The sequence below is a fragment of the Microcaecilia unicolor genome, chromosome 13 (assembly GCF_901765095.1).
Source record: "Microcaecilia unicolor chromosome 13, aMicUni1.1, whole genome shotgun sequence".
Lineage (NCBI taxonomy): Eukaryota > Metazoa > Chordata > Amphibia > Gymnophiona > Siphonopidae > Microcaecilia > Microcaecilia unicolor.
In genome coordinates, this window is record NC_044043.1 from 57,396,053 (window position 1) to 57,421,697 (window position 25,645).

At 45.4% G+C, this 25,645-nt stretch overlaps 1 protein-coding gene across 1 annotated transcript; it reads left to right on the forward strand.

Annotated features, from left to right (window-relative positions):
• ABHD15 (abhydrolase domain containing 15) lies at window positions 1-8,292 on the forward strand. The gene is made up of 2 exons (XM_030185613.1): window positions 1-938; window positions 7,272-8,292. The coding sequence occupies exons 1-2, from the start codon at window positions 67-69 to the stop codon at window positions 7,792-7,794; spliced, it is 1,395 nt and encodes a 464-aa protein (XP_030041473.1). The 5' UTR covers window positions 1-66; the 3' UTR covers window positions 7,795-8,292.
• Window positions 8,293-25,645: the final 17,353 nt, after the last annotated feature.

The window sequence follows — 25,645 nt, forward strand, 5'->3', positions numbered from 1 at the left end:
CAGCATTGGGGAACTAAGCCAGAAGTGTGGCATTTAGTTTCTACATGTTCCAACAAGGGAGCTGCAATGTGCTTTTGGGGCCTCTCTGCTTGGATTCTTTCATTAGCTTTTTTGGGTTTATTGGCAAAACTGTTACTGTGGGACAAAAATTACATTGCAAAGTTACTGCCCCAGAGATGGAAAGCGGAGGGAGGCAGTGGAGAGGAGGAAGATGACAAAGATGTATTTATTCCAGCATGGAAAGACTTCCCCAGTGGCTGCCAGCTGATCTGCAAATCCTCTGCCCTTGCCAACTGCTTGCTGAGAGTTTTCCAGAGATTCTTGGATCTGGATAGAGGAGGCTGGTTCTGGAGAAGCTGGCCTCATGTTCAGACTCTGATCCAGTACATGCTCCCAGCTGACAGGAAGCTGGAGTTTGCCCGGGACCACTTGCAACTCCTTGATGGTGGCATCGTTGCATTGGACTGGGTAGTGGGTCCGTGGAAGGCTGTAAAAAGCAGAGGAGGCACTAGCACCGCCAGCTCTGCACCAGTACTGCTCATTATTCCCAACCCCCATGGATGGCTCACCAGGAATGTGCACCAGTTGTGTCTGTTAGCTCTAGAACAAGGATTTTACCCTGTCATCTTCAACAGGAGGGGGCAGAATGGCTGCCCTCTCACCACCCTGAAGCTACCGCAATTTGGGGATCCAGCAGATCTAAAGGAGGCAGTGACTTACATCCAGTTCCGACATCCTTCCTCCCACCTTTTTGCTGTGAGTGAGGGGATAGGCTCAGGCTCTCTGCTGTCCTACCTGGGGGAATGTGGTTCCTCCAGCTACCTGACTGCTGCTGGCTGCATCTCCCCTGTGTTTCGCTGCCAAGAGTGGTTTGAGGTGGGGCTGCCTTGGCTCTATGAGTGGAGTTTCCTGCTGTATCAAAAGATGAGTCTCAGCAGGTATGTGGGTTGCTTATCAAAGACTGCAGGGAGGATGGAGACATGAGGTTAAATAGAAAGGAGCCAATGCAGAACAATAAATGTTCTCTGCAATGCAGTAAGCAAATTGTATGGTAATAAGCTGTGCGTTAACATGAGATAGTGTGTCAGATGCATTGCGTAGGCACATGTGTGCTAGTGGCAGCCATAGTTGGCAAGAAAATTATTGGTGCCTGGAGCTGCAGACAGTCTGTGGATCCACGCTTGTGCTGGAATGCTATTCTGCATAAGAATTAAAGACAGAGGGGCCAATGCTCACAGCAGTGGTGTAGCCACAGGTGGGCCTGGCACTCAGGGCTCAGGCCCACCCAACAGTAGCACACATTTAACAGTAGCTGGTGGGGCTCCCAAGCTTGGCCAGCTGAAGACTTCCCCCCCTGATGGTAATGAAAACGCTACTCTCCATTATACCAGCACCTGCGTATGCTCGGTTTTTAGCGCATGCCTGCTGCAGACTGCCAAGGTAGAAAGAAGCGTTTTCCCACCAGCTGAGATATTTTTTGGGTTGTGGTTGGGAGGGGGATGGAGAACACCCCACTTCTTGCCTAGGTCCACCCAAAATCTGTTGTCTGGCAACGCCCCTGGCTCACAGCTACCACCCCAGCATTAACATGTGATTAACGCTGGGTTTGCGCATATCTTATTTTGCACCAAGTGCTCAGAGAGCTCAAGCATGAGGTTTAACTTGTGTGCCACAAATAGTACTGAAATGTATTAAAATGGATGGTAACAAGATCAGTAAGTATTCATTCGCAATGCAGGAATGAATGAAAGCAATGCAATGCAATGCACAGAAGGAAATTATGGCCCATAACACCAAAGAAATTATCAGCAGCTCAAGGACAGCATAGACGGCTTTGAGGAGAGAATTTCTTGCAACTTTTTCACATTAAAATTTGCAGGAACCTCCTTCCACTTGTTAAAGAAGACAAAACTGGCAGTTCAAAGACAGCCAAGAAAGAACAAACGTGTGTATGTCACAGCAAAACCGAAAGTGAAAGCACACATCCGTGCCTGTTCTTCTGCGCCTAAATATGAACGCTGCAAAAGTTTCCATGTGATAGTAATGTTTGTGAGGCTCATGCTTAGGCACTGAAGAAAAAGTACTGCTATGTGCTGTCACTTCCGTCTTTGTCTGAGCATGAGCACAAGAGCAGTACTTACCGCAAACCCATTGTGCACAGGTGTCAGGCAAATTCCTCCCTCCACTTCCTGTTTAATAGTACAATTTAACCATGCATAAAATTTAAATATCATTTGCTTCAAGCATCACTTAGCTCATTTTTTTGCGTTACTGTTGTGTTGTGGGCCCATCTGTGATCAGCTTCAGCTTCTGGCTTTGAGCATCACCTGCCATTAATGCTATTATTCATTCCCTGATCATAAGCCAACTGGACTAGGTAGCAAAGCAAAAGACCTTCATCAACTCCAGATCATTTAAACTACAGCCATTAAACTTATCACAAAAAGCAGGAAATACCTTCACGTAACCCCACTCCTCAGATCTGCACATTGGCTACCACTGTCACACCATATTACTTTTGTTCCTCATCTTCAAGATTTGTAACTCCAGAGAACCCCTATTCCTCTCTCACCATTTGACCCCTTGTTGTCTTTCCAGATTGTTCAGATCATTACAATAAAACCTTCTGGTAGTCACCTCCTTCCAGACATTTACCCATGCAGGCACTTGACACTCCATTTTCACTGTACAAGGTCCAGAACTCTGGAATAGACAACTGCATAATCGTAGACTATGTTCTTCTCGCCAACAATTTAAATTGGAACTCAAAACTTTTCTTTTCTCTGACGCCTAAGGCTAATATTCTTCCTGCTGTGAGTATGCAAGATAGAAGCCTGACTTGCACATTTTTTTCTCCTTATATGGATTCCCTCCCCCCCCCCCCCCCCCCCCCACGTACTCATTTTCCTATTGACAATTGTAGTTCGACCCTCTCTCTTCTCTCTCTGTCCGCTCACCCCCTTCCGATTCCTCATCCTTGCCCCTAACTGTTGCATCTTAGCTACATCTTGCATCTTGCTTGATGGGTGGGGTAGAAACCCTTAATGAACAACTTGAAAACTTGGTGCAAAAATAGGAACAAAGAGTGTACACTCATCCAAAAATAAAAAACCTAAGGGATAAAAGTATTTATTAATAAATATTGTAACCATATAAAACCCAACATGGCCATGTTTTTGGCATACACCTGTGTCAAGAGTAAAAAAAAAAAAAAAAAATACAAAAAAACCAAATCACCATTCATCTTCAGAAATATACTTTGTTTAAACCTTTCAGTTGAGTTTCTCTGTTGTGACTCCACAAGTCACATGATCTAAGAGATCGATATGAACTATCAGTCCCATCTGTATGGAGAGATTATATAATGTTTACTAAGAATCAACCTCCCCCCCCCCCCCCCCCAATCACCCACACACACATTCACACTCTTTGTTCTTACTCATGCTATTCTGCTCATACAACAGTTTTTGCAATGCTGTTGCTTTTGCAGAGTGGCAACTCTAGTGCCAATACACAACAGCTCAGCATTTCCCACCCCCAAGCCTCCTCATCAACAAAGGCAGAACAAGTTATGGATCCAGTATGCTCCAGGTAAACAGAAGCAGGCATAAAATCCTCACTAGCACAGAAGAACAGGCTAACCCTGGACCAACTTTGACACACTATCGGACGACACCATCTCCCAAGCGCTCAAAAGGTTCGCCAAGTCCCACTGCAAATTAGACATATGTCCTAACCACCTTATAAACTCTGCCCCTCAACAATTCATATCAGACCTCACGAAACACGTGAACTATATGCTACAAAACAGACTCTTCCCAAAGGATAAAGGAAAGATCCTACTCACACCCCTATACCTAAAGATGCAAAGAAAAGAACAAGCGACTTAACCAACTACCGCCCAGTAGCAGCTATTCCTCTGACAACCAAACTAACGGAAGGTATGGTGATCAAACAATTCACCAACTACTTAAATAAATTTTCAATATTTCACAACTCCCAATCAGGATTTCGGTCTAACCACAGCACTGAAAGCACTGAAACAGTACTGGTTACTCTCCTGACTAAATTTAAACAAGCGATCGCAACTGGCAATAACATACTTCTTCTACAATTTGACATATCCAGTGTTTTCAACATGGTTGATCACGGAATATTACTACACATCCTAGAATACTTCGGAATCGGTGGAAATGTTCTTAATTGGTTTAAAGGCTTCCTGACCACAAGATCATACCAAGTGATATCTAACTCGACTACATCAGCTATATGGATACCTGAATGTGGAGTCCCTCAAGGATCCCCTCTCTCGCCGACTCTCTTCAACCTAATGGTGACACCCTTAGCCAAATTATTAGCCAATCAAAACCTCAATCCATACATATACACAGATGACGTAACGATTTACATCCTGTTCAAACACGATTTAAAGGACATCACTAACGACATTATCCAAAACTTCCATATCATGCATTCTTGGGCAGATGCATTCCAGTTGAAACTTAATGCAGAAAAAACACAATGTCTTATACTAACCTCACAACACAAGAGCAAATTCACCACCATAAACACACCAAACTTGTCCCTTCCTGTCTCAGACACCCTGAAAATTCTTGGAGTTACCATTGATCGAAATCTCACACTTGAAAATCATGCGAAAAATACAACCAAGAAGATGTTCCATTCGATGTGGAAACTAAAAAGGGTAAGACCTTTCTTCCCAAGGACTATCTTTCGCAACCTGGTACAGTCAATAGTGCTCAGTCACCTAGATTACTGCAATGCACTCTACGCAGGCTGTAAAGAGCAAATCAAGAAACTCCAAACTGCCCAGAACACTGCAGCCAGACTCATATTTGGAAAAACAAAATATGAAAGTGCTAAACCCCTAAGGGAAAAGTTACACTGGCTTCCACTTAAAGAACGTATCGCGTTCAAGTATGCTCTCTAGTTCATAAAATCATTCACGGAGATGCCCCAGCCTACATGTCAGACCTGGTAGACTTACCACCCAGGAACGCTAAAAGATCATCCCGCACATTCCTTAATCTTCACTTCCCCAGCTGTAAAGGTCTAAAATACAAACTAACGCATGCGTCAAACTTTTCTTACCTGAGCACACAGTTATGGAACGCACTGCCGCTCAATTTAAAAACTATTTATGAACTAACCAACTTTCGTAAATCGCTGAAGACCCACCTCTTCAACAAGGCATACCACAAAGATCAGCAAATGCAACACATCTCCACTTTACCTATAATCAGAACTGTTTTTCTCTTATATCTGCTGATTTAATTTCTTGATTAATTCAATTGTTTAATTTCTATTATGTCAACCATGTTCTCTATGCAACACTAATTGTTATCTTCCAATCTATCATCTAACAATAACGATAAATTGTAAGCCACATTGAGCCTGCAAATGGGTGGGAAAATGTGGGATACAAATGCAACAAACAAATAAATAAAAAAATAAAAATAAATTCCTCCTTAGATCTTGTGTTAATATCCCAGCAGTAAAAAGAAAGAAACCCTGTGCTAAGCTGTCTGGTCTTCTGTTCACTTCTCTCTTTCTGCGCTGAATAGCCAATATCTTCATTACCAGGGGATTTAAATGAGCTGTGTGTTAATGTCTACCTGAGGCTTTGCATACAGTTAGCAAATGAGCAAAACTCATAATGTGCACAAAACCTAGTGCATTTTACTGAATCATCCCCAAAGTGTTTTGGCCCTGGAGGATTACATTCTACATGAAACAAACTTGATTGTCCCTCAACCTAATTGCTTACGCAAGCATGCAATTGTCTATATGAGAAAACCATCATACAGCTAAGCATGAGAGGTCTTCCTTGCCCAGGGTAAAACTGAGATGCATTGACTAAAGTTGTATGTAGAAGCTGAGGAACAGAGCAGGACCGAGGTGCATTAGAAACATGATGGCAGATAAGGGCCATATGGCCCAACCAGTCTGTCCATACTCAGTAATCACTAACTCCTCCTTTTCCTAAGAGATTCCACATGTCTATCCCACACCTTCTTAAACTCTGACAGTCTTTGTCTCCACGACCTCCACCTGTAGTCCATTCCACGCATCCACCACCCTTCCTGTGAAAGAGTATTTCCTCAGATTCGTTCTAAGCCTATTTCCTCTTAACTTCATCTTATACCCTCTCATTCCAGAGGTTTCTTTCATTTGAAAAAGGCTCACCACCTGTACATTAACACCATTGATAAAGGTGGTGGTGTATTGGAAGAGCAGGGGAATTCCAAGATATCTTGTCAGAACTGTATGTGAGCAGTGGATGCTGCAGGGCTGGAATGAAGTGGATTTGCAGAGCTATGGGGGGGGGGGGGGGGGCTTGGGAGATATCAGTACTAGAACAGCAGGGTGTACTCCAGGACAGGTGCACTGACTAAGATGGCTGTGTGGTTTGTGTACTTGAACAATAGGGAATGTGGTGGGGTAGGATTTGTAGAGTGGTGCAGAGATGCAGGGTGAGGAGTCTCTGCAGTAGAATAGCAGGCAGTACCTAAAGGACAAAATGTAGTGGCCTAGTGGTTAGGGTGGTGGACTTTGGTCCTGGGGAACTGAGTTCGATTCCCACTTCAGGCACAGGCAGCTCCTTGTGACTCTGGGCAAGTCACTTAACCCTCCTTTGCCCCAGGTACAAATAAGTACCTGTATACAATATGTAAGCCTAATTGAGCCTGCCATGAGTGGGAAAGCGCAGGGTACAAATGCAACAAAAATAAACAAACATTTTGATCATCGTTAAGTTATACCTTTATGGTCTTTAGCAAGTTTTATCACTCCTATTTCACATTTGAAGTTTATCTGTAAAGAAATTGGTGAGAATTGCAAATACCAACATTTTCACTACCTATATTTCGATATTGTCATCTTGCTTTAGTAACTTACTTGAAGAAGGTAGAGTGGAAAAGTAGCCTAATGGTTAGAGCAGTAGCCTGAGAGCCAGAGGAACTGGGTTAAATTCCCACTGCAGCTCTTTGTGACTTTGGGCAAGTCACTTAACCCACTGTTGCTCCAGGTACGAAGTAAGTATCTGTATATAACTGCTTTGATTGTAACCACAGAAAGGAAGTATATCAAATTCCATCCCTATTATACATGAACTCCTCTATATTGTCTTGACATCATTTCCTGCATCTCCTAAGAAATTATTAATTCTTTACTTGCAATAATACAATTTAGAACAGGACTCCCAAGTGTACTGCATGACATAAGACTTTTCTTTCTCTTGTCCCTTTTAGGTACACCACAGCCTTAGAAGACGTAGTTTCAATGAAGAAGGTTTTCAAAAGCAGATCTCTTCAAGAGCTTGAGGAGGTACTCTTCTGCTTTACGAGGAAAAATACCACCAGCTGGGATGCATACTGGGAGAAGAATGATCCACTCTGTGATGTGGATGAAGTTGCTGTCCCTGTTTTATGTATTTGCAGTGCAGATGACCCCTTACGGGGACCTCCTGAAACCACCCTACCCACAGAACTTTTCAAAACCAATCCCTATTTCTTTCTTCTCCTGAGCCAACATGGGGGTCACTGTGGCTTCTTGAATAAAGGCCCCATTTCATGGAGCCATGAAGTGACCCTAGAATACTTTAGAGCAGTAACTGAGTTTTTGCACACAGAAGAGAAAATGAATGGATTTCCACATGGTAAAAGCTCTATCATGCTGCATCGGCGTCAAAGGGGCACACTGCAGAAACATGATCCTTCTCCATCCTATGACATGCAGAAGATGTTCAGCTGGAAAAGGTCTTACACTCGATAAAACCCAGCAGAAAAAGATCAAGATAGCACATATTTCAAGATAAGCACAGCCAGCTCTGAATTGGGGATGCTATCCAGAACCCCAAAGGCATTCATAGGACTGTCTGCACCAGCACACACACATCAGACAAATGTGATGTAGTAAACTTTCTGTTGGGCAGACAAGACACTACTGTACTTCTGTAGAAAGAAGCTAAGTCGCCAAACCCAGACATTGTGGGTAATCATCACATTACAATGCATGGACTAGGAATCTTAAAATAGGATTTGAACCATATTCTGATTACCAGAAACTTGTTACCATACCTCACCATGGGGCCCTATTACAAAGGTGTGGGAATCGGCATGTGCTGAATCCCGCAGTAGAAAATACACTTCTACCATGGGGGGCATTCCCAGCGGTAACTGGCAGCGTGCCCACATTGGTGTGTGCTGCATGGGTACCACATGAGCCCTTCCCACTAGATCAATGGGCGGAGGTAAGGGCTCAGGCTGTAAATAGGCACATGCTAGTTTTAATATTAGCGCAGGCCTATTTCCTAGACCATTAAAAAATAGCCTTTACCCCAGCTGCAGTAAAAAAAAAAAAAAAAAAAAATGGCCCAGTTCATGCTTAAAAGACAAACCCACACTACTGCAGGCCACGTTATACTGCAGCTTTGTAAAAGAACTCCTATATTACGTAATAGCAACACCTATTTCTATTTCCCCAAATTTGAACTGATACACCAGGATAGGTCATGCCAAATATGGCGGTATGTATCCTCATTTCTTGGGACATTTTAAGGCTTCCTGATAATATTTATCAAGCCACTCAGCCTCTGCACAGCTCCCCAATGAGTTTCACAGGGGCTAAGAATGCTATTGAACAAGCAACTGGGGTGCTCTTGCCACATGTCAAATCCTGGATCTTAGAAGAAAGAAGCTGAGTATGTAAAGCTGTATATTTTAGTGTGACACACCCAGGGAGCATTTCACCAACATGCTACTAAAGCTTGAGAAATGTGTTTAATTTAATCTTAAAGAGATTTATATACCATCTTTTCACTTGGAGCATACAAAGCAGATTTCATCCAGTATTCACATGGGCAAGCAGTATAAGGTTGCTCAGTTCATCTGTTCAACATTCATTATGTGACCTTGAAAAACTCACTTCTCCTCTCCATATGCAAACTTAAGACAGTGAACTCTTTGGTGCAGGGTTGTTCTAACCTTATAGATTAACTTCTACAAGAGTTATGATGCTATTAAATAAATATGTATATCAGTATTAATCTATTAGATCGAGGAAATTTGTTTTTGAATCTTCAGAGTTGCAAATTATTTGGATTGAGGACAACTTTCAAAATGTCCATGTAGGCACAGAATCAACAGAGAGATTTTTACCCACAACTTACAGAAACTGCTAAAGGTACAAAGTTCTAGTGAACTTTTGCATTTGCTTCTTAGGTAGGTAGAAGTCCTCAAAAGCTCATATGTCCATGAATTGATTCATCTATAAGATGTCAATAAAAAAAAAAAAAGTGGAGTCAATCAATTAAGATATTGACGTCTGGTTTTCTCCTTCTTTTCTTTTTTTCTTGTTTCATTTATAAGATTCCACCAGCACCTGTCAATTTTGCTATTCCAGATTGACACAACCATCCCTCTGAAAATCAGTGTAAAATAAGGGTTCAAGTAGTAATCCAGGAAAATTACAGATTGGTGAGCCTGCTGGACAAAATGGTAGAAACTATGAAAGAACAAAATTACTGAACACATAGATAGTCATAGTTTAATGGGACAAGGGCAACAAGGAAAGGAAGTCTTGCCTCACCAATCTGCTAGTTTTTTTTAAAGTTTGAATAAACAGAGGAGAAAGGTGAACCAAATTTACATACAATGTAGAGATTGGAATTGAGACATCCAGGTCAGGATATGCTCCATTCCAGTGGCATTTTGGAAAAGGCTCTACCAGCAGGAGTGCTTTTGTGTTTGTTGATGTGCAGTGCGAACAGCAATTTTACAAACATACACACTGAAAAAATGAATGGCATGAATCTAGTACTAAGAATATACCAATCTGGTAAAAAGAACAAGAAACCACCAGCCCACTGGCCGACAATGATTCAAACAAACAAAAACAAACCCAACCCCAAGTGGTTTCCTCATTATATAACTTATAACAGACAGTATATTAAAACTACCCAATCAGGAAAAGGAATGCATTTATTGTTTAGTAAGAGGTCGCAAATGTATATTGCAATCTTGTATCTCTCAGGAACCCCCATCACATTGTGGAATCAGATACATTTACTAGTAACTTGGGAGGCCAGGGATGCAAAAATGTATCCTAAATGTAAACAGCATTTTGTACAAATAAAAGTATATACAGAATTTGTCTCCAACAGGATGAAGCTTTCTATTAAATAAATGGTGTCCTGAATACCATGAGAAGGAGGTGGCCAGGCAGAGCAGGATATTTGAATGATAGGGAGGGGTAGGTGTGGGGTGAGTGTGGGATTGGGGTGGGGGTAGTATGAGGTTTCCTTTGGATTAGCAGGAGGTGATTAAGAGCTAAGACCTTCTGGCTTTAAGGGGGGAGATAGATCTATTTATCCATCTACATGTGCTTAATTGTTCTATAAGTAATCACTTATAACAGAAGAATTGTATCAGATATGGTCTTTATTAGTCTTGTTTTGCTTTGTGGTTAATTCCTTTCAATCACCAATTGTTTTTAATAAATCTCAACTTTAAGAGGCGAGAAGCTGTAAGAAACAAAGCCTCACACCTGGGTTCACAGTTATACACTGGAGAATTTATAAAAGAATGTATTGCATGCCTTTATATGACAAACCATTACTTCTTTATTGCTGGATTGTATGATTATTTTGAAATGTGGTTTAATGTGTTCTGTTACTTTAGTTTTCAACAGTTTTTATTGATGGCAACTTAGAACAGATACAATCATTATCATGTTACATTAACAATTATTTGTCAGTTATACAATAAAACTATCATCAATCTTTTAACTTTTATCCCCCCCCCCCTTTTCCCTCCCCCTTCCCCTGTCTTCCCTCCCTCCCTTCCATATTCCTTTGTCTGCCCCAATCTCTTAGCCTTCCATGTTAACCCTCCCTCTCCCCTCATGTCTACCCTTACTGGAGAAAAGGCATTCTAATGTGTTAGTGTCCAAGACAGATATGTGTTCTGTTACTTTATTAAAACAGATTTAAACATAACTATGCTGGTGTGAGATTCTTCACTTTTTCTCATGCTGGGGAGACTATTGATGAATAAAAAGGGTTACTTATATTTATCAAAAGTCCTTTTAAAGTCTTTTCATAAAGCCTGTTATAAGCTCTATAATATGAACCTGGTACTTACCTGAGGCAGTGGTGTTTTCCAAATGTAGCTGCCCCATTCTACAAATCTTTGTGGTCTCATTTAATTTTAATTTTAACAGTTTAGTTTTGCAGGTGGAAATAAACTGCATGTGACCAAGGAGAAAGACTCCCTTAATCTCTTGTGTAATGCCCTGGCTGAAACAAGCACTTTTTTTTTTTTAATGAGTAAAGTGGGGTTGTAGCCGTGTTAGTCTGCTTTTAAAGGTAATAAATAAAAATGTGTAAAAACACAAAGAAAATAAAATAAGATAATATTGAACAACATATATTTTTTTGTTATTAGCTTTCAAAGGTAACCCTTCTTCTTCAGATCAGAAATGAACAAATGTTGACAAATGTCAGAATATATAAGTGAAACACAAAAGCATTCCAATGGCAGTCTCACAGGAAGAGGGTGGGGTGAGTTAGGTGAGAAATGGGGAGAGCTGAGTGGGCGAGAGACAGGGAGAGATGGATGGCCGATAAGAGGGTGACAAAGCAATATAATGTTATGGTTTATAATGATTTATAGTTCCCTCCATTGCCCCAGGTACAAAATAAGCACCTGTATATAATATGTAAACCACTTTGATTGTAAACACAGAAAAGCAGTATATCAAGCCCCATCCCATCCATATACAGGAATCTAGGGAAAGATGCAGCTTTCTCCACAACTCCAGGTTCCACCCTTCATGTACAAAAAATATCCGTTATACACAGTCTGGCCATACGGTACCATCATACTTACAAGAGACAGAGATAAACACCTAAAAATCCTGACTGAACCTTTCAAACAAAAAGGCTACAACCCCAAAATGATCTTCAAGAATATGACCTCTTCCTTTAGAATATTCAGATAAAACCGAATGCAATACAAAGAAAAGAAAACCAGAGAGAGAATCCCCCTTGTAGTGACTACAATCCAGAGCTGGAAAAACTGAGAATCATCATTTATTTATTTATCACATTTGTATCCCACCTTTTAGCAGGCTCAAAGTGGCTTACAAAAATATTGTAGTAAGTTACAATGCAAGAAGTACAATTTTTCAAATGTAGCAGAATAAAAAATATCAGTTAAACAGCGATGGGTATTGAATTAGGATATGAATAACAATTAATCAGTAGTAAATATGAATGATAAGATGTAATTAGAGTCTATTGGATCGTATAATAGTAAGGGATAAGCCTTCTTGAACAATACTGTTTTCAATGATTTCCTAAAGTAAAGATCATCAAAGATCTACAGCCACTAATTACTCCAGGAGAATTAATTACTGAAAGAGATATTCCCAGTTCCAACAGTGCTGGCCACCTAATTTGAAACAAAAAAGCAGTGTAAAGCAAGCTCCTAATACAAGCTCAAAAAGAAGAAATCACAGGTCCTTGCAATATACCAAGCTGCAAACTGTGTCAACACATTTCATAGGATCCCACAGTCACTCATATGGGAAAAACATTCAGCATAAGGGAATCCTACATATTCTCATCTTCAAATCTAAAATGGTATATATAACATTCAGGCCCCGATGATTTATGTATTTATTTTATTGCATTTGTATCCCACATTTTCCCACCTCTTTGCGGGCTCAGTGTGGCTTAAAATATAAGATGATCAAATTCTCATGCTGTTCCAAACAGTGCTGTAAAATTAGCGGGGATATAACACCACTATGATTGAAGCTAATAACATGCAAATTTATACATGCTATTAGCTCCAATCATAGGGGTACTTTTGCGGAAGGATTGTGCCGGGCATGTGCCCAAGGCGCAATCTTCCCACAGAAGTTGTTTGACAGGTTTGGGCTGTAAAAAAAAAAAAGCCCAGAGAGGGCTAGAGGTCTGGTGAACCTCCAGCCCCTCCCTTGGTGGACTAGCACCCTTGAACTCCCCCCCCCCCCATGTACATTGAAGATGGAGGAGGGAGTAGCTCTCCCTACTCCTTCCAGTGCTTCCTCCAAAATGGCATCATGGGTTACGCTGGGCAGGGCATCCCTACCATATATGGGAGCTACAGCCCTCTAGCCCTCTCTGTCTGGGGGGAGGGGGGTTGGGGGCCCTTCTGTCCAGGGTGGAATGGGGGGGCCTTCAAGCCTGCAGATGAATGCTGGACAGGGCTTCCCACTCCTTCCCAATGCTCTGCAAACCCTAATGCCAGCTCTGAACTGGCATAGGGTTTGCTGCGGCAGAAGCACCCTTGTTTGGCATGCTGCCCGCTGAGTATTAGGGAGGAATAGTTAATGGCCTGTTTAGCATGCATTTGCATGCTACTTGCAGTCAGAGCCAGCAAGCTCATTGTTTCACGCACTCACCAGCTCTGATCATGGGGCGGAGCAAACACGTGCACTAGTACAGTGCTAATAGCCCCCAGAGCCCACATTTGCTTCTGATCATTGGGGCATCAATGCAAAAAGTGTGAAGAAGGGTGATACAAGGCCAGATGCTAAAGACAAGAATCAATCTACATAGACAACATATTAAACATCACAATGCCAACCAGGATGTCACCTCTGTGGGACCACACTTTACTAAGCCAGAACACTGCATCAATTATTTTATGGTGAGAATACTACAAGGACAATTTAAGACAATCCAGGAATGCAAGACCTTTGAAGTCAAAATGATGAAAAATTTGACATCCATCAGACAGAACATAAAGATCTGGGTTTTCTATCCCATTATAAATTATAAAATTGTACTGCTTTGTCACCCACTTATCACCCATCCATCACTCCCTGTTTCTCACCTAACCCGCCCCACCCTCTTTCTGTGAGTCTGTCATTGGAATGCTTTTGTGTTTCACTTATATGTTTTGATTTTGTTCAACATTTGCTCATTTCTGATCTGAAGAAGGGTTACCTTTAAAAGCTAATAAAAAATGTATTAAGTTACTCCAATAAGATATTTATAAATGATCTGGAAACTGGAAAGAATGAGGTAGTCAGATTTGCAGAGGACACTGAATTATTCAAAATTGTTAACACTGCAAGCAAACTGTGAGAAACTGCAGAATTCTTAGATTAAATTTTAATGCGGACAAGTGCAAAGTGGCACACAAGGGAAGAATAACTCAAATTATTACTACACAATGATAGGTTGCATATTAAGAGTCACTACTCAGTATAACGATTTAAGCCTCATATTGTGGACAATACATTGAAATCTTGTGCTGAGTATGTGGCAGAGCCAGAAGAGCAAACAGACTGTTAGGAATTATAGGAAAGGAATAGAGAATAAAGCACAGACTATCATCTTGCCTCTATATCACTTTATTGTGCTACCATACCATGAGAACTATGTGCAATTCTGGTTGCAACACCTCAAAAACAATATAGTGGAGCTAGAACAGGGCAACAAAAATGATAAAGGGAATGGAAGGACTGAGGATAAGCTAAAGAGATTAGGGCTCTTCAGCTTGGAGCAAAAAAAAGCTGAGGGGGAGATATGCTAGAGGTCTATAATATCACGAGTGGAGTGGAATAGGTGAATCTTTCAAATCAATTTTGTTTACTTTTAAGTACAAAGAGTAGGGGACATATCTCTTCAACAAGTCCTACAATGAGAACCTATAGCCTTACTAAGGCCCAGATGCATCAACCAAATGTAAAAGAATGTAAAACGTAAAAGTTCTTACTGAATTTGAAAAAACAAACAATGCACTTAAAAAAACACCTCAGAAATGTTCGGTGCGGTATTCCAAAGTCGGATGCATTAAAGTATCGTTAATCTGGTCAAATCTCCGACTGCGGTATAGGGAACGCATCCTCACAATTGCCAAGAAGAACAGCTGATCAGGTAAAAAGTGTGGGCGAATTGTGCCGAGCATGCGCTCAGCACAATCCTCCCGCACTTGTTTGGCAGGTCTGGGCTGTCAAAAGCCCAAACCTGTCAAACACCCTGTCAAACTAGAAATACCCTGCCCTGAGGCCCAAGCAACGGGGGCTGGAGGTCCGGTGGTGCGCAACAACAAAATTTACTTTGTAACATCTGTAAAGTGAATAAAACACTGCACCCACAAAACCAGGGTTATACATAGAAATAAATAAAAATTGTTAGGTATACAGTCAGAAGAGGAAATACTGGCCGGCAACAAAACCCCCTTCCACCCACTGAGCGAAGGAAGTCTCCAGTCCCCCCCCCCCAAACCCCTGAATTGGTCCCTGGTGGTCTAGTGGCCGCCAACAAAACACCCACCCACCCAGCGAGAGAGAGGAGGGGGGCTGGAGGTCCGACGGACCTCTAGACCACCCCAACTCCCCCCCCAATGTTGTTCCAGCAAGTGCAGCCCCCCAACAAAACACCCACCCACCCACCGAGTGCGCGGAGGGGGGCTGGAGGTCCAGTGGACCTCTAGATCACCCCAACGTTGTTCCAGCAAGTGCAGCCCCCCTACCTTAGTTGGAGGAGGGACGCAGGCTGCCTCCCTCCTTTGGCTTGACGACATCAAAATGGCTGCGCCCAGCCCCGCCCAGTGCATCCTGGGATGCGCTGGGCGGGGCTACAGACCATATAAGGGAGCGATTCGCTTACATGGTCTGTAGCCCTGCCCAGCGCATCCCAGGATGCACTGGGCGGGGCTGGGCGCTGCCATTTTGATGTCAAGCCAAAGAAGAGGAGGCAGGCTGCACTTGCTGGAACAACATTGGGGGGGTTTTGGGGTGGTCTAGAGATCCGGCGGACCTCCAGCCCCCCTCCGCTCGTTCGGTGGGTGTTTTGTTGGGGGGCTGTACTTGCTGGAACATTGGGGGGGGGAGTTGGGGTGGTCTAGAGGTCCGCCGGACCTCCAGTCCCCCTCCACTCGCTGGGTGGGTGTTTTGTTGGTGGCCACTAGACCACCAGGGACAAATTTCAGGGGTTTGGGGGGGGGGGGCTGCAGACTTCCTTCGCTCGGTGGGTGGGAGGGGGTTTTGTTGCCGGCCAGTATTTCCTCTTCTTACTGTATACCTAACAATTTTTTTTATTTCTATGTATAACCCTGGTTTTGTGGGTGCAGTGTTTTATTCACTTTACAGAGGTTACGAAGTAAATTTACGAGTCCACACAGCCACAACGAGAGGTACAGACCTCTCGTTGTTTTTCCGGTGTTTTTCCTTCGTTAAGGCATTCGGAAAAGGTTGGTGCATCTCGGTTCAATGGGGTTTGTACACAAATTGCTCATCTGCATTCCGTTTTCGTTAGCTGCCAGCTTCGTCGGTAAAAGCCCTTTGATGCATGCAACGGATCAAAATTTCCTAGTTGGAGGGTCATTAAAGTTTAGTGCATCTGCCTCTCAATCTCCTCGCCAGCCCACCCCAGTCATGAAAGTCTACCTTCTACACTTATCCACCTAAATCTTTTCTCCTTTCCCCTACTTAAATCTTTTTTACATCACTAATTGTACCTGATATCCTGGAATGACAATGCCATAACAGGACTCTGTAAGCCACATTGAGCCTGCAAATAGGTGGGAAAATGTGGGATACAAATGCAATAAATAAATAAATATAGTTACCAAATAGTAGATTTAAAACAAAAATAATTTTATTTAATGCATAAGCTCTAGAATTAATTTCCAGAGGATGTAGTAAAAGCTGTTATGTAGCTGGGTTAAAAACAGGTTTGGGCAAGTCCTTCTAGAGGAAACATCCAAAAATCGTTAAGGCAGACTTGGACAAAGTCACTGTTTGTCCCTGGGGGGAGGGGTAGCATGGAATCTTACAGCTTTTTGGAATCCTTCCTTGTTACCTGGATTGGCCACTCTGACTTGATGTCTGAAAATAGGATCAGAAAATAATGCATGTAGATGTTGAGTAACATACACTCCTAAATATGGCTAAAAATTAGGGTTGCATTTTGATTGATTGATTGCACAATTATTATATATTTCCCACTACAGCTCCTTGTGACTCTGGACAAGTCACTTAACCCTCTATTGCCCCAGGTACAAAATAAGTACCTATATATAATTTGTAAACCGCTTTGATTCTAACCACAGAAATGCAGTATATCAAATTCCATCCCCCTCCCTCAGAAGCCTTCGCTCTGGCCTATCCCACCTCTTCTATTTCTGCATGTGTGGGACAGGAGAGAAGGAAAAGCTTCAGACCTGGCTGCAGGCACCATATGTGCAACACTGCCACTGCTGAGGACCAACGGATGAACACCTTTAGTGTAGACCAGCTGGGGCTGGGGAGGAGGTGATGTTGAATTGCAGGTGCGGGGGAAAGATGCCAGCTCATGCTGAGGACAGGGGTTGGGAGTAGATGACAGCAGAAAAGATGCTTGGAGACAGGAGACACACCAATGTGTTTAATAATCATTTATGCATTAACCGCAGTTAACTGCGATTAACTTGCAGCCCTACTAAAAACAAAATAATGTTTAAAAACAATAATTAAAAAGTAGAGGAGCGAGTGGTTAGAGCACCAAGCTGACAACCAGGGAAACCTGGTTCAAATCTGACCGATGCTCTTTGCGATCTTGGATAAGTCACTTCACCCTCCATTGTCTCAAGTGCAAACTTAGAGGCACTTTAACAAGCTGTAGTAAGCTTACTGTAGCTTGAAATGCCAAACTGCAGGGTGTGCTGAGGTGTCCTGTGATACTTTTGACATATGCTTCTGCTACTGTTGAGCTAAAAAATAAAATTTATTTTTTCACCACAGACATGTTGGGGAGGCAAAGTGGCTGTGTCTTCACTAATCAGCACATCTACATCACTGTACACTTAGTGCAGGATTAGTGTTGAACCCTTTGCACCTACAAAATAGGTGACAGTAAGGGATCACGTGCTAATTTTTGTTAATGGCCATGCACTAATGGCAACATTATATTAATGTTATAGCGAATGCTACATACCTGTAGAAGGTATTCTCCGAGGACAGCAGGCTGATTGTTCTCACTGATGGGTTGACGTCCTCGGCAGCCCCCTCCATCGGAAAGTTTACTAGCAAAGGCCTTTGCTAGTCCTCGCGCGCGCATGCGCGGCCGTCTTCCCGCCCGAAACCGGCTCGAGCCGGCCAGTCCAGTATGTAGCAAGACAATACACTTCAAGGGAAGACTCAACTCCAAAGGGGAGGCGGGCGGGTTTGTGAGAACAATCAGCCTGCTGTCCTCGGAGAATACCTTCTACAGGTATGTAGCATTCGCTTTCTCCGAGGACAAGCAGGCTGCTTGTTCTCACTGATGGGGTATCCCTAGCCCCCAGGCTCACTCAAAACAACAACCATGGTCAATTGGGCCTCGCAACGGCGAGGACATAACTGAGATTGACCTAAAAAATTTACCAACTAACTGAGAGTGCAGCCTGGAACAGAACAAACAGGGCCCTCGGGGGGTGGAGTTGGATCCTAAAGCCCAAACAGGTTCTGAAGAACTGACTGCCCGAACCGACTGTCGCGTCGGGTATCCTGCTGCAGGCAGTAATGAGATGTGAATGTGTGGACAGATGACCACGTCGCAGCTTTGCAAATTTCTTCAATAGAGGCTGACTTCAAGTGGGCTACCGACGCAGCCATGGCTCTAACATTATGAGCCGTGACATGACCCTCAAGAGCCAGCCCCGCCTGGGCGTAAGTGAAGGAAATGCAATCTGCTAGCCAATTGGATATGGTGCGTTTCCCTACAGCCACTCCCCTCCTATTGGGATCAAAAGAAACAAACAATTGGGCGGACTGTCTGTGGGGCTGTGTCCGCTCCAGATAGAAGGCCAATGCTCTCTTGCAGTCCAATGTGTGCAGCTGACGTTCAGCAGGGCAGGAATGAGGACGGGGAAAGAATGTTGGCAAAACAATTGACTGGTTCAGATGGAACTCCGACACGACCTTTGGCAAGAACTTAGGGTGAGTGCGGAGGACTACTCTGTTATGATGAAATTTGGTGTAAGGGGCCTGGGCTACCAGGGCCTGAAGCTCACTGACTCTACGAGCTGAAGTAACTGCCACCAAGAAAATGACCTTCCAGGTCAAGAACTTCAGATGGCAGGAATTCAGTGGCTCAAAAGGAGGTTTCATCAGCTGGGTGAGAACGACATTGAGATCCCATGACACTGTAGGAGGCTTGACAGGGGGCTTTGACAAAAGCAAACCTCTCATGAAGCGAACAACTAAAGGCTGTCCTGAGATCGGCTTACCTTCCACACGGTAATGGTATGCACTGATTGCACTAAGGTGAACTCTTACAGAGTTGGTCTTGAGACCAGACTCAGACAAGTGCAGAAGGTATTCAAGCAGGGTCTGTGTAGGACAAGAGCGAGGATCTAGGGCCTTGCTGTCACACCAGACGGCAAACCTCCTCCAATGGAAGAAGTAACTTCTCTTAGTGGAGTCTTTCCTGGAAGCAAGCAAGATGCGGGAGACACCCTCTGACAGACCCAAAGAGGCAAAGTCTACGCCCTCAACATCCAGGCCGTGAGAGCCAGAGACTGGAGGTTGGGATGCAGAAGCGCCCCCTCGTCCTGTGTGATGAGGGTCGGAAAACACTCCAATCTCCACGGTTCTTCGGAGGATAACTCCAGAAGAAGGGGGAACCAGATCTGACGCGGCCAAAAAGGAGCAATCAGAATCATGGTGCCTCGGTCTTGCTTGAGTTTCAACAAAGTCCTCCCCACCAGAGGGATGGGAGGATAAGCATACAGCAGGCCCTCCCCCCAATCCAGGAGGAAGGCATCCGATGCTAGTCTGCCGGGGGCCTGAAGCCTGGAACAGAACTGAGGGACTTTGTGGTTCACTCGAGATGCGAAGAGATCCACCAAGGGGGTGCCCCACGCTTGGAAGATCTGGCGCACCACTCTGGAGTTGAGCGACCACTCGTGAGGTTGCATAATCCGGCTCAGTCTGTCGGCCAGACTGTTGTTTACACCTGCCAGATATGTGGCTTGGAGCACCATGCCGAGACGGCGGGCCCAGAGCCACATGCTGACGGCTTCCTGACACAGGGGGCGAGAACCGGTGCCCCCCTGCTTGTTGACATAGTACATGGCAACCTGGTTGTCTGTCTGAATTTGGATAATTTGGTGGGACAGCCGATCTCTGAAAGCCTTCAGAGCGTTCCAGATCGCTCGCAACTCCAGAAGATTGATCTGTAGATCGCGTTCTTGGAGGGACCAACTTCCTTGGGTGTGAAGCCCATCGACATGAGCTCCCCATCCCAGGAGAGACGCATCCGTGGTCAGCACTTTTTGTGGCTGAGGAATTTGGAAGGGACGTCCCAGAGTCAAATTGGAGCAAATCGTCCACCAATACAGGGATTTGAGAAAACTCGTGGACAGGTGGATCACGTCCTCTAGACCCCCAGCGGCCTGATACCACTGGGAGGCTAGGGTCCATTGAGCAGATCTCATGTGGAGGCGGGCCATGGGAGTCACATGAACTGTGGAGGCCATGTGGCCCAGCAATCTCAACATCTGCCGAGCTGTGATCTGCTGGGACGCACGCACCCGCGAGACGAGGGACAACAAGTTGTTGGCTCTCGCCTCTGGAAGATAGGCGCGAGCTGTCCGAGAATCCAGCAGGGCTCCTATGAATTCGAGTTTCTGCACTGGGAGAAGATGGGACTTTGGGTAATTTATCACAAACCCCAGTAGCTCCAGGAGGCGAATAGTCATCTGCATGGACTGCAGGGCTCCTGCCTCGGATGTGTTCTTCACCAGCCAATCGTCGAGATATGGGAACACGTGCACCCCCAGCCTGCGAAGTGCCGCTGCTACCACAGCTAGGCACTTTGTGAACACCCTGGGCGCAGAGGCGAGCCCAAAGGGTAGCACACAGTACTGGAAGTGGCGTGTACCCAACTGAAATCGCAGATACTGTCTGTGAGCTGGCAGTATCGGGATGTGTGTGTAGGCATCCTTCAAGTCCAGAGAGCATAGCCAATCGTTTTGCTGAATCATGGGGAGAAGGGTGCCCAGGGAAAGCATCCTGAACTTTTCTTTTACGAGATATTTGTTCAGGGCCCTTAGGTCTAGGATGGGACGCATCCCCCCTGTTTTCTTTTCCACAAGGAAGTACCTGGAATAGAATCCCAGCCCTTCTTGCCCGGATGGCACGGGCTCGACCGCATTGGCGCTGAGAAGGGCGGAGAGTTCCTCTGCAAGTACCTGCTTGTGCTGGAAGCTGTAAGACTGAGCTCCCGGTGGACAATTTGGAGGTTTTGAGGCCAAATTGAGGGTGTATCCCTGCTGGACTATTTGGAGAACCCACTGATCGGAGGTTATGAGAGGCCACCTTTGGTGAAAAGCTTTCAACCTCCCCCCGACCGGCAGGTCGCCCGGCACTGACACTTGGATGTCGGCTATGCTCTGCTGGAGCCAGTCAAAAGCTCGCCCCTTGCTTTTGCTGGGGAGCCGCGGGGCCTTGCTGAGGCGCACGCTGCTGACGAGAGCGAGCGCGCTGGGGCTTAGCCTGGGCCGCAGGCTGTCGGGAAGGAGGATTGTACCTACGCTTACCAGAAGCATAGGGACCAGTCTTCCTTCCCCCGAAAAATCGTCTATCTGTAGAGGTAGAGGCTGAAGGCTGCCGGCGGGAGAACTTGTCGAATGCGGTGTCCCGCTGGTGGAGAGACTCTACCACCTGCTCGACTTTTTCTCCAAAAATGTTGTCCGCACGGCAAGGCGAGTCCGCAATCCGCTGCTGGAGTCTATTCTCCAGGTCGGCGGCACGCAGCCATGAGAGCCTGCGCATCACCACACCTTGAGCAGCGGCCCTGGACGCAACATCAAAAGTGTCAAACTCCTCTGGCCAGGAATTTTCTGCACGCCTTCAGCTGCCTGACCACCTCCTGAAAAGGCTTGGCTTGCTCAGGGGGAAGAGCATCAACCAAGCCCGCCAACTGCCGCACATTGTTCCGCATGTGTATGCTCGTGTAGAGCTGGTAAGACTGGATCTTGGCCACGAGCATAGAAGAATGGTAGGCCTTCCTCCCAAAGGAGTCTAAGGTTCTAGGGTCTTTGCCCGGGGGCGCCGAAGCATGCTCCCTAGAACTCTTAGCCTTCTTTAGGGCCAGATCCACAACTCCAGAGTCATGAGGCAACTGGGTGCGCATCAGCTCTGGGTCCCCATGGATCCGGTACTGGGACTCAATCTTCTTGGGAATGTGGGGATTAGTTAGTGGCTTGGTCCAGTTCGCAAGCAATGTCTTTTTCAGGACATGGTGCAAGGGAACAGTGGACGCTTCCTTAGGTGGAGAAGGATAGTCCAGGAGCTCAAACATTTCAGCCCTGGGCTCGTCCTCCACAACCACCGGGAAGGGGATGGCCGTAGACATCTCCCGGACAAAGGAAGCAAAAGACAGGCTCTCGGGAGGAGAAAGCTGTCTCTCAGGAGAGGGAGTGGGATCAGAAGAAAGACCCTCAGACTCCTCGTCAGAGAAATATCTGGGGTCTTCCTCTTCCTCCCACGAGGCCTCACCCTCGGTGTCAGACACAAGTTCACGAACCTGCGTCTGCAACCTCGCCCTGCTCGACTCGGTGGAACCCCATCCACGGTGGGGGCGTCGAGAGGTAGACTCCCTCGCCCGCATCGGCGAAGCTCCCTCCGCCGACGTAGTCGGGGAGCCTTCCTGGGAGGTGGCCGCTGTCGGCACCGCACGCGGTACCGACGTCGGGGACCTCAACCTGGGCGATGGGCCAGCCGGCGCCACGCTCGACGGTACCGGAGGCGCAAGCACCGCCGGTACCGGAGGGGTAGGGCGCAACAGCTCTCCCAGAATCTCTGGGAGAACGGCCCGGAGGCTCTCGTTTAGAGCGGCTGCAGAGAAAGGCTGAGAGGTCGATGCAGGCATCGACGTCAGAACCTGTTCCGGGCGAGGAGGCTGTTCCGGGCTGTCCAGAGTGGAGCGCATCGACACCTCCTGAACAGAGGGTGAGCGGTCCTCTCGGTGCCGATGCCTGCTGGGTGCCGAATCCCTCGGCGACCCAGAGCTCTCGGTGCCGACATGGGGAGGAGACCGGTGTCGATGCTTCTTCGACTTCTTCCGAAGCATGTCACCGGAGCTCCCCGGCACCGACGAGGAGGACGTAGAATCCATCCGTCGCTTCCTCGGGGCCGAGACCGAAGAGGGTCGATCCCGGGGAGGCTGTACCGCAGGAGCCCTCAGGGTAGGAGGAGACCCACCCGAAGGCTCACCGCCACCAGCAGGGGAATGGACAGCCCTCACCTGCACTCCTGACGATGCACCTCCGTCCGACGACATCAGCAGACGAAGTCTCGGTACCACCGACGTCGATGCAGTCGCCCGATGCCTCGGCGCCGATGCAGAGGTCCGATGCCTCGATGCAGTCGATGGAGCGGCAGCCAAGGAAGATGGTGCGGACGCTGACGACGTCGATGCACTCGATGCCTCCGGTGCCGATGCTGACGAAGAGCCCGAGAACAAAACGTTCCACTGGGCTAATCTCGCTACCTGAGTCCGCCTTTGTAACAGGGAACACAGACTGCAGTTCTGAGGGCGGTGCTGGGCCCCTAGACACTGAAGACACGCAGAGTGCCTATCAGTGAGCGAGATTACCCGGGCGCACTGGGTGCACTTCTTGAAGCCGCTGGAAGGCTTCGATGTCATGGGCGGAAAAATCACGCCGGCGAAATCAAAAGCCGAAATGGCGAAAATTGAAGCACCAAAATTTAGAGGGAGAAAAAATCTCGACCGAGGCCAAAAGAGGCCTACCCCGACAACGAAAGAAAACTTACGGGGCAAAAACTGAGAAATACGGGAAGGGCAGAAAACCCGAAAGGGTCTTCCGGAACACTACCGGAGCGCTTCCCGAACTTTTTCAAGGAAAAAACAGCGAAAAAACACGTCGAAAAGGACGCGCGAGGTCGACTCTCTGGGGCACGAACGGCGTAACACGACCGTACCGAGCGCGGACGAAAGAAGACTGGCCGGCTCGAGCCAGTTTCGGGCGGGAAGACGGCCGCGCATGGGCGCGCGAGGACTAGCAAAGGCCTTTGCTAGTAAACTTTCCGATGGAGGGGGCTGCCGAGGACGTCAACCCATCAGTGAGAACAAGCAGCCTGCTTGTCCTCGGAGAAACTTATACATGGTCTAAACGCCCCCCCCCCCCCCAAAAAAAAAAAAACGGTTTGGAAAAAAAAAGTATGTATGTCATGGAACCCCCACAAAAACATTTAGCTGGATTCAGGGAGGGCAGTTTCCAGGCAGTCATATGACTTGAATAAGTGGTGTATTGAAAGTTGGGATGTCTTTAATTGAGATTACACCATTTGTGACTATTCTTCACAGTAGGGCTGGGTTATTAAAAAGAGGAACAGAGGGAGTAAAACTCCAACCAGTTCTGCAAAGAGACTAATGGTACCATTGCTCCATCAAGGGGCAGAGTGTGATTGAGCCAGAAGCCTGAGGAGACATTTTAAAGTCAAATAAGCTTGAAAGTGCACACTAGAAACATGAAGGAGGAAGGGTGAATTTCCCTTCCTCCAAGAGGTGAAAGTCAGTATATGTTTATTTTAATTTAAAACCTTCATATCCCGCTTGGGCTGATGAGCAGATCACAGCAGTGTACAGAGTAAAATACTTAAATGAAATAAGAAACGAACTCCAGTGCAAATAGGAAAGCCACTTAAGAAGAGCCAGTTTAGACAATTAAACAATATATAGGGTGGAGCAATTAAAAAAAAAAAAGAAGAAAACCTTGAAGTTTTTTTTTGCTGTTTTCTTAGCAACCACCTGGAATTTCAATATGAAATTTTACAGCTTTATTTATTGTTGCAATCTATTTTTATGTGCTGAGTGGAATGAAATTATCTTTAAACATGGCAACATTACAGACTTTGTAGCAAGACCACACAGCAATTTTCATGCATTCATAAATGTTTGCACTGTAAAACTATAATTTGAACCCCCCCCCCCCCCCCAGGGTACCTGCTTACTGTTAATGATGGAGGCCTATCACAAGCTCCACCCATAGCCGCTGCAGATGATCTGGGATAGCCTGTCACAGGGGCCCATCGACAAGGCTGTTAAGAATTTTCCAAAGCGAATGAAAGCTTCTGTTAAAGCTGAGGGTGGACACTTTGAGCATTCACACAGACTGCGAAATTCAGACACATTATTATTAATTGTATCATTTGTCTTAAGTTATTTTACTGGGTTTTAGCTTGAACATTTTTAACACGCAAAAAATCACTAGGTAGTAAAGCTAAAATGTTAGTAATCTCAACATAGCTTAACATAATTAAATGCTGTTTAATGTGTAAGTATGATTACTAAATAAATACATAAACTTTCTAGCTGAATTCAAAGTGGTTACTAAGAAAACAGCAAAAAAACTCTAGGGGTACTTTTTTTTTGGTCTCACCCTGTAGACTCTTCACTGGATGTTTGACAATCCAAGGACTCAATACCCCACTAAGGCACCACAGGCAATAACAAAAATAATGGGTTTTCAAAGTATGATTGTTCATTATTAATTGGGGGGGGGGGGGGTGTAGGGAAGGAGGAATTGTTCCATAGCTTTGAAACTAGGAAATAAAAAGGCAGAATGAGTTGATTCGT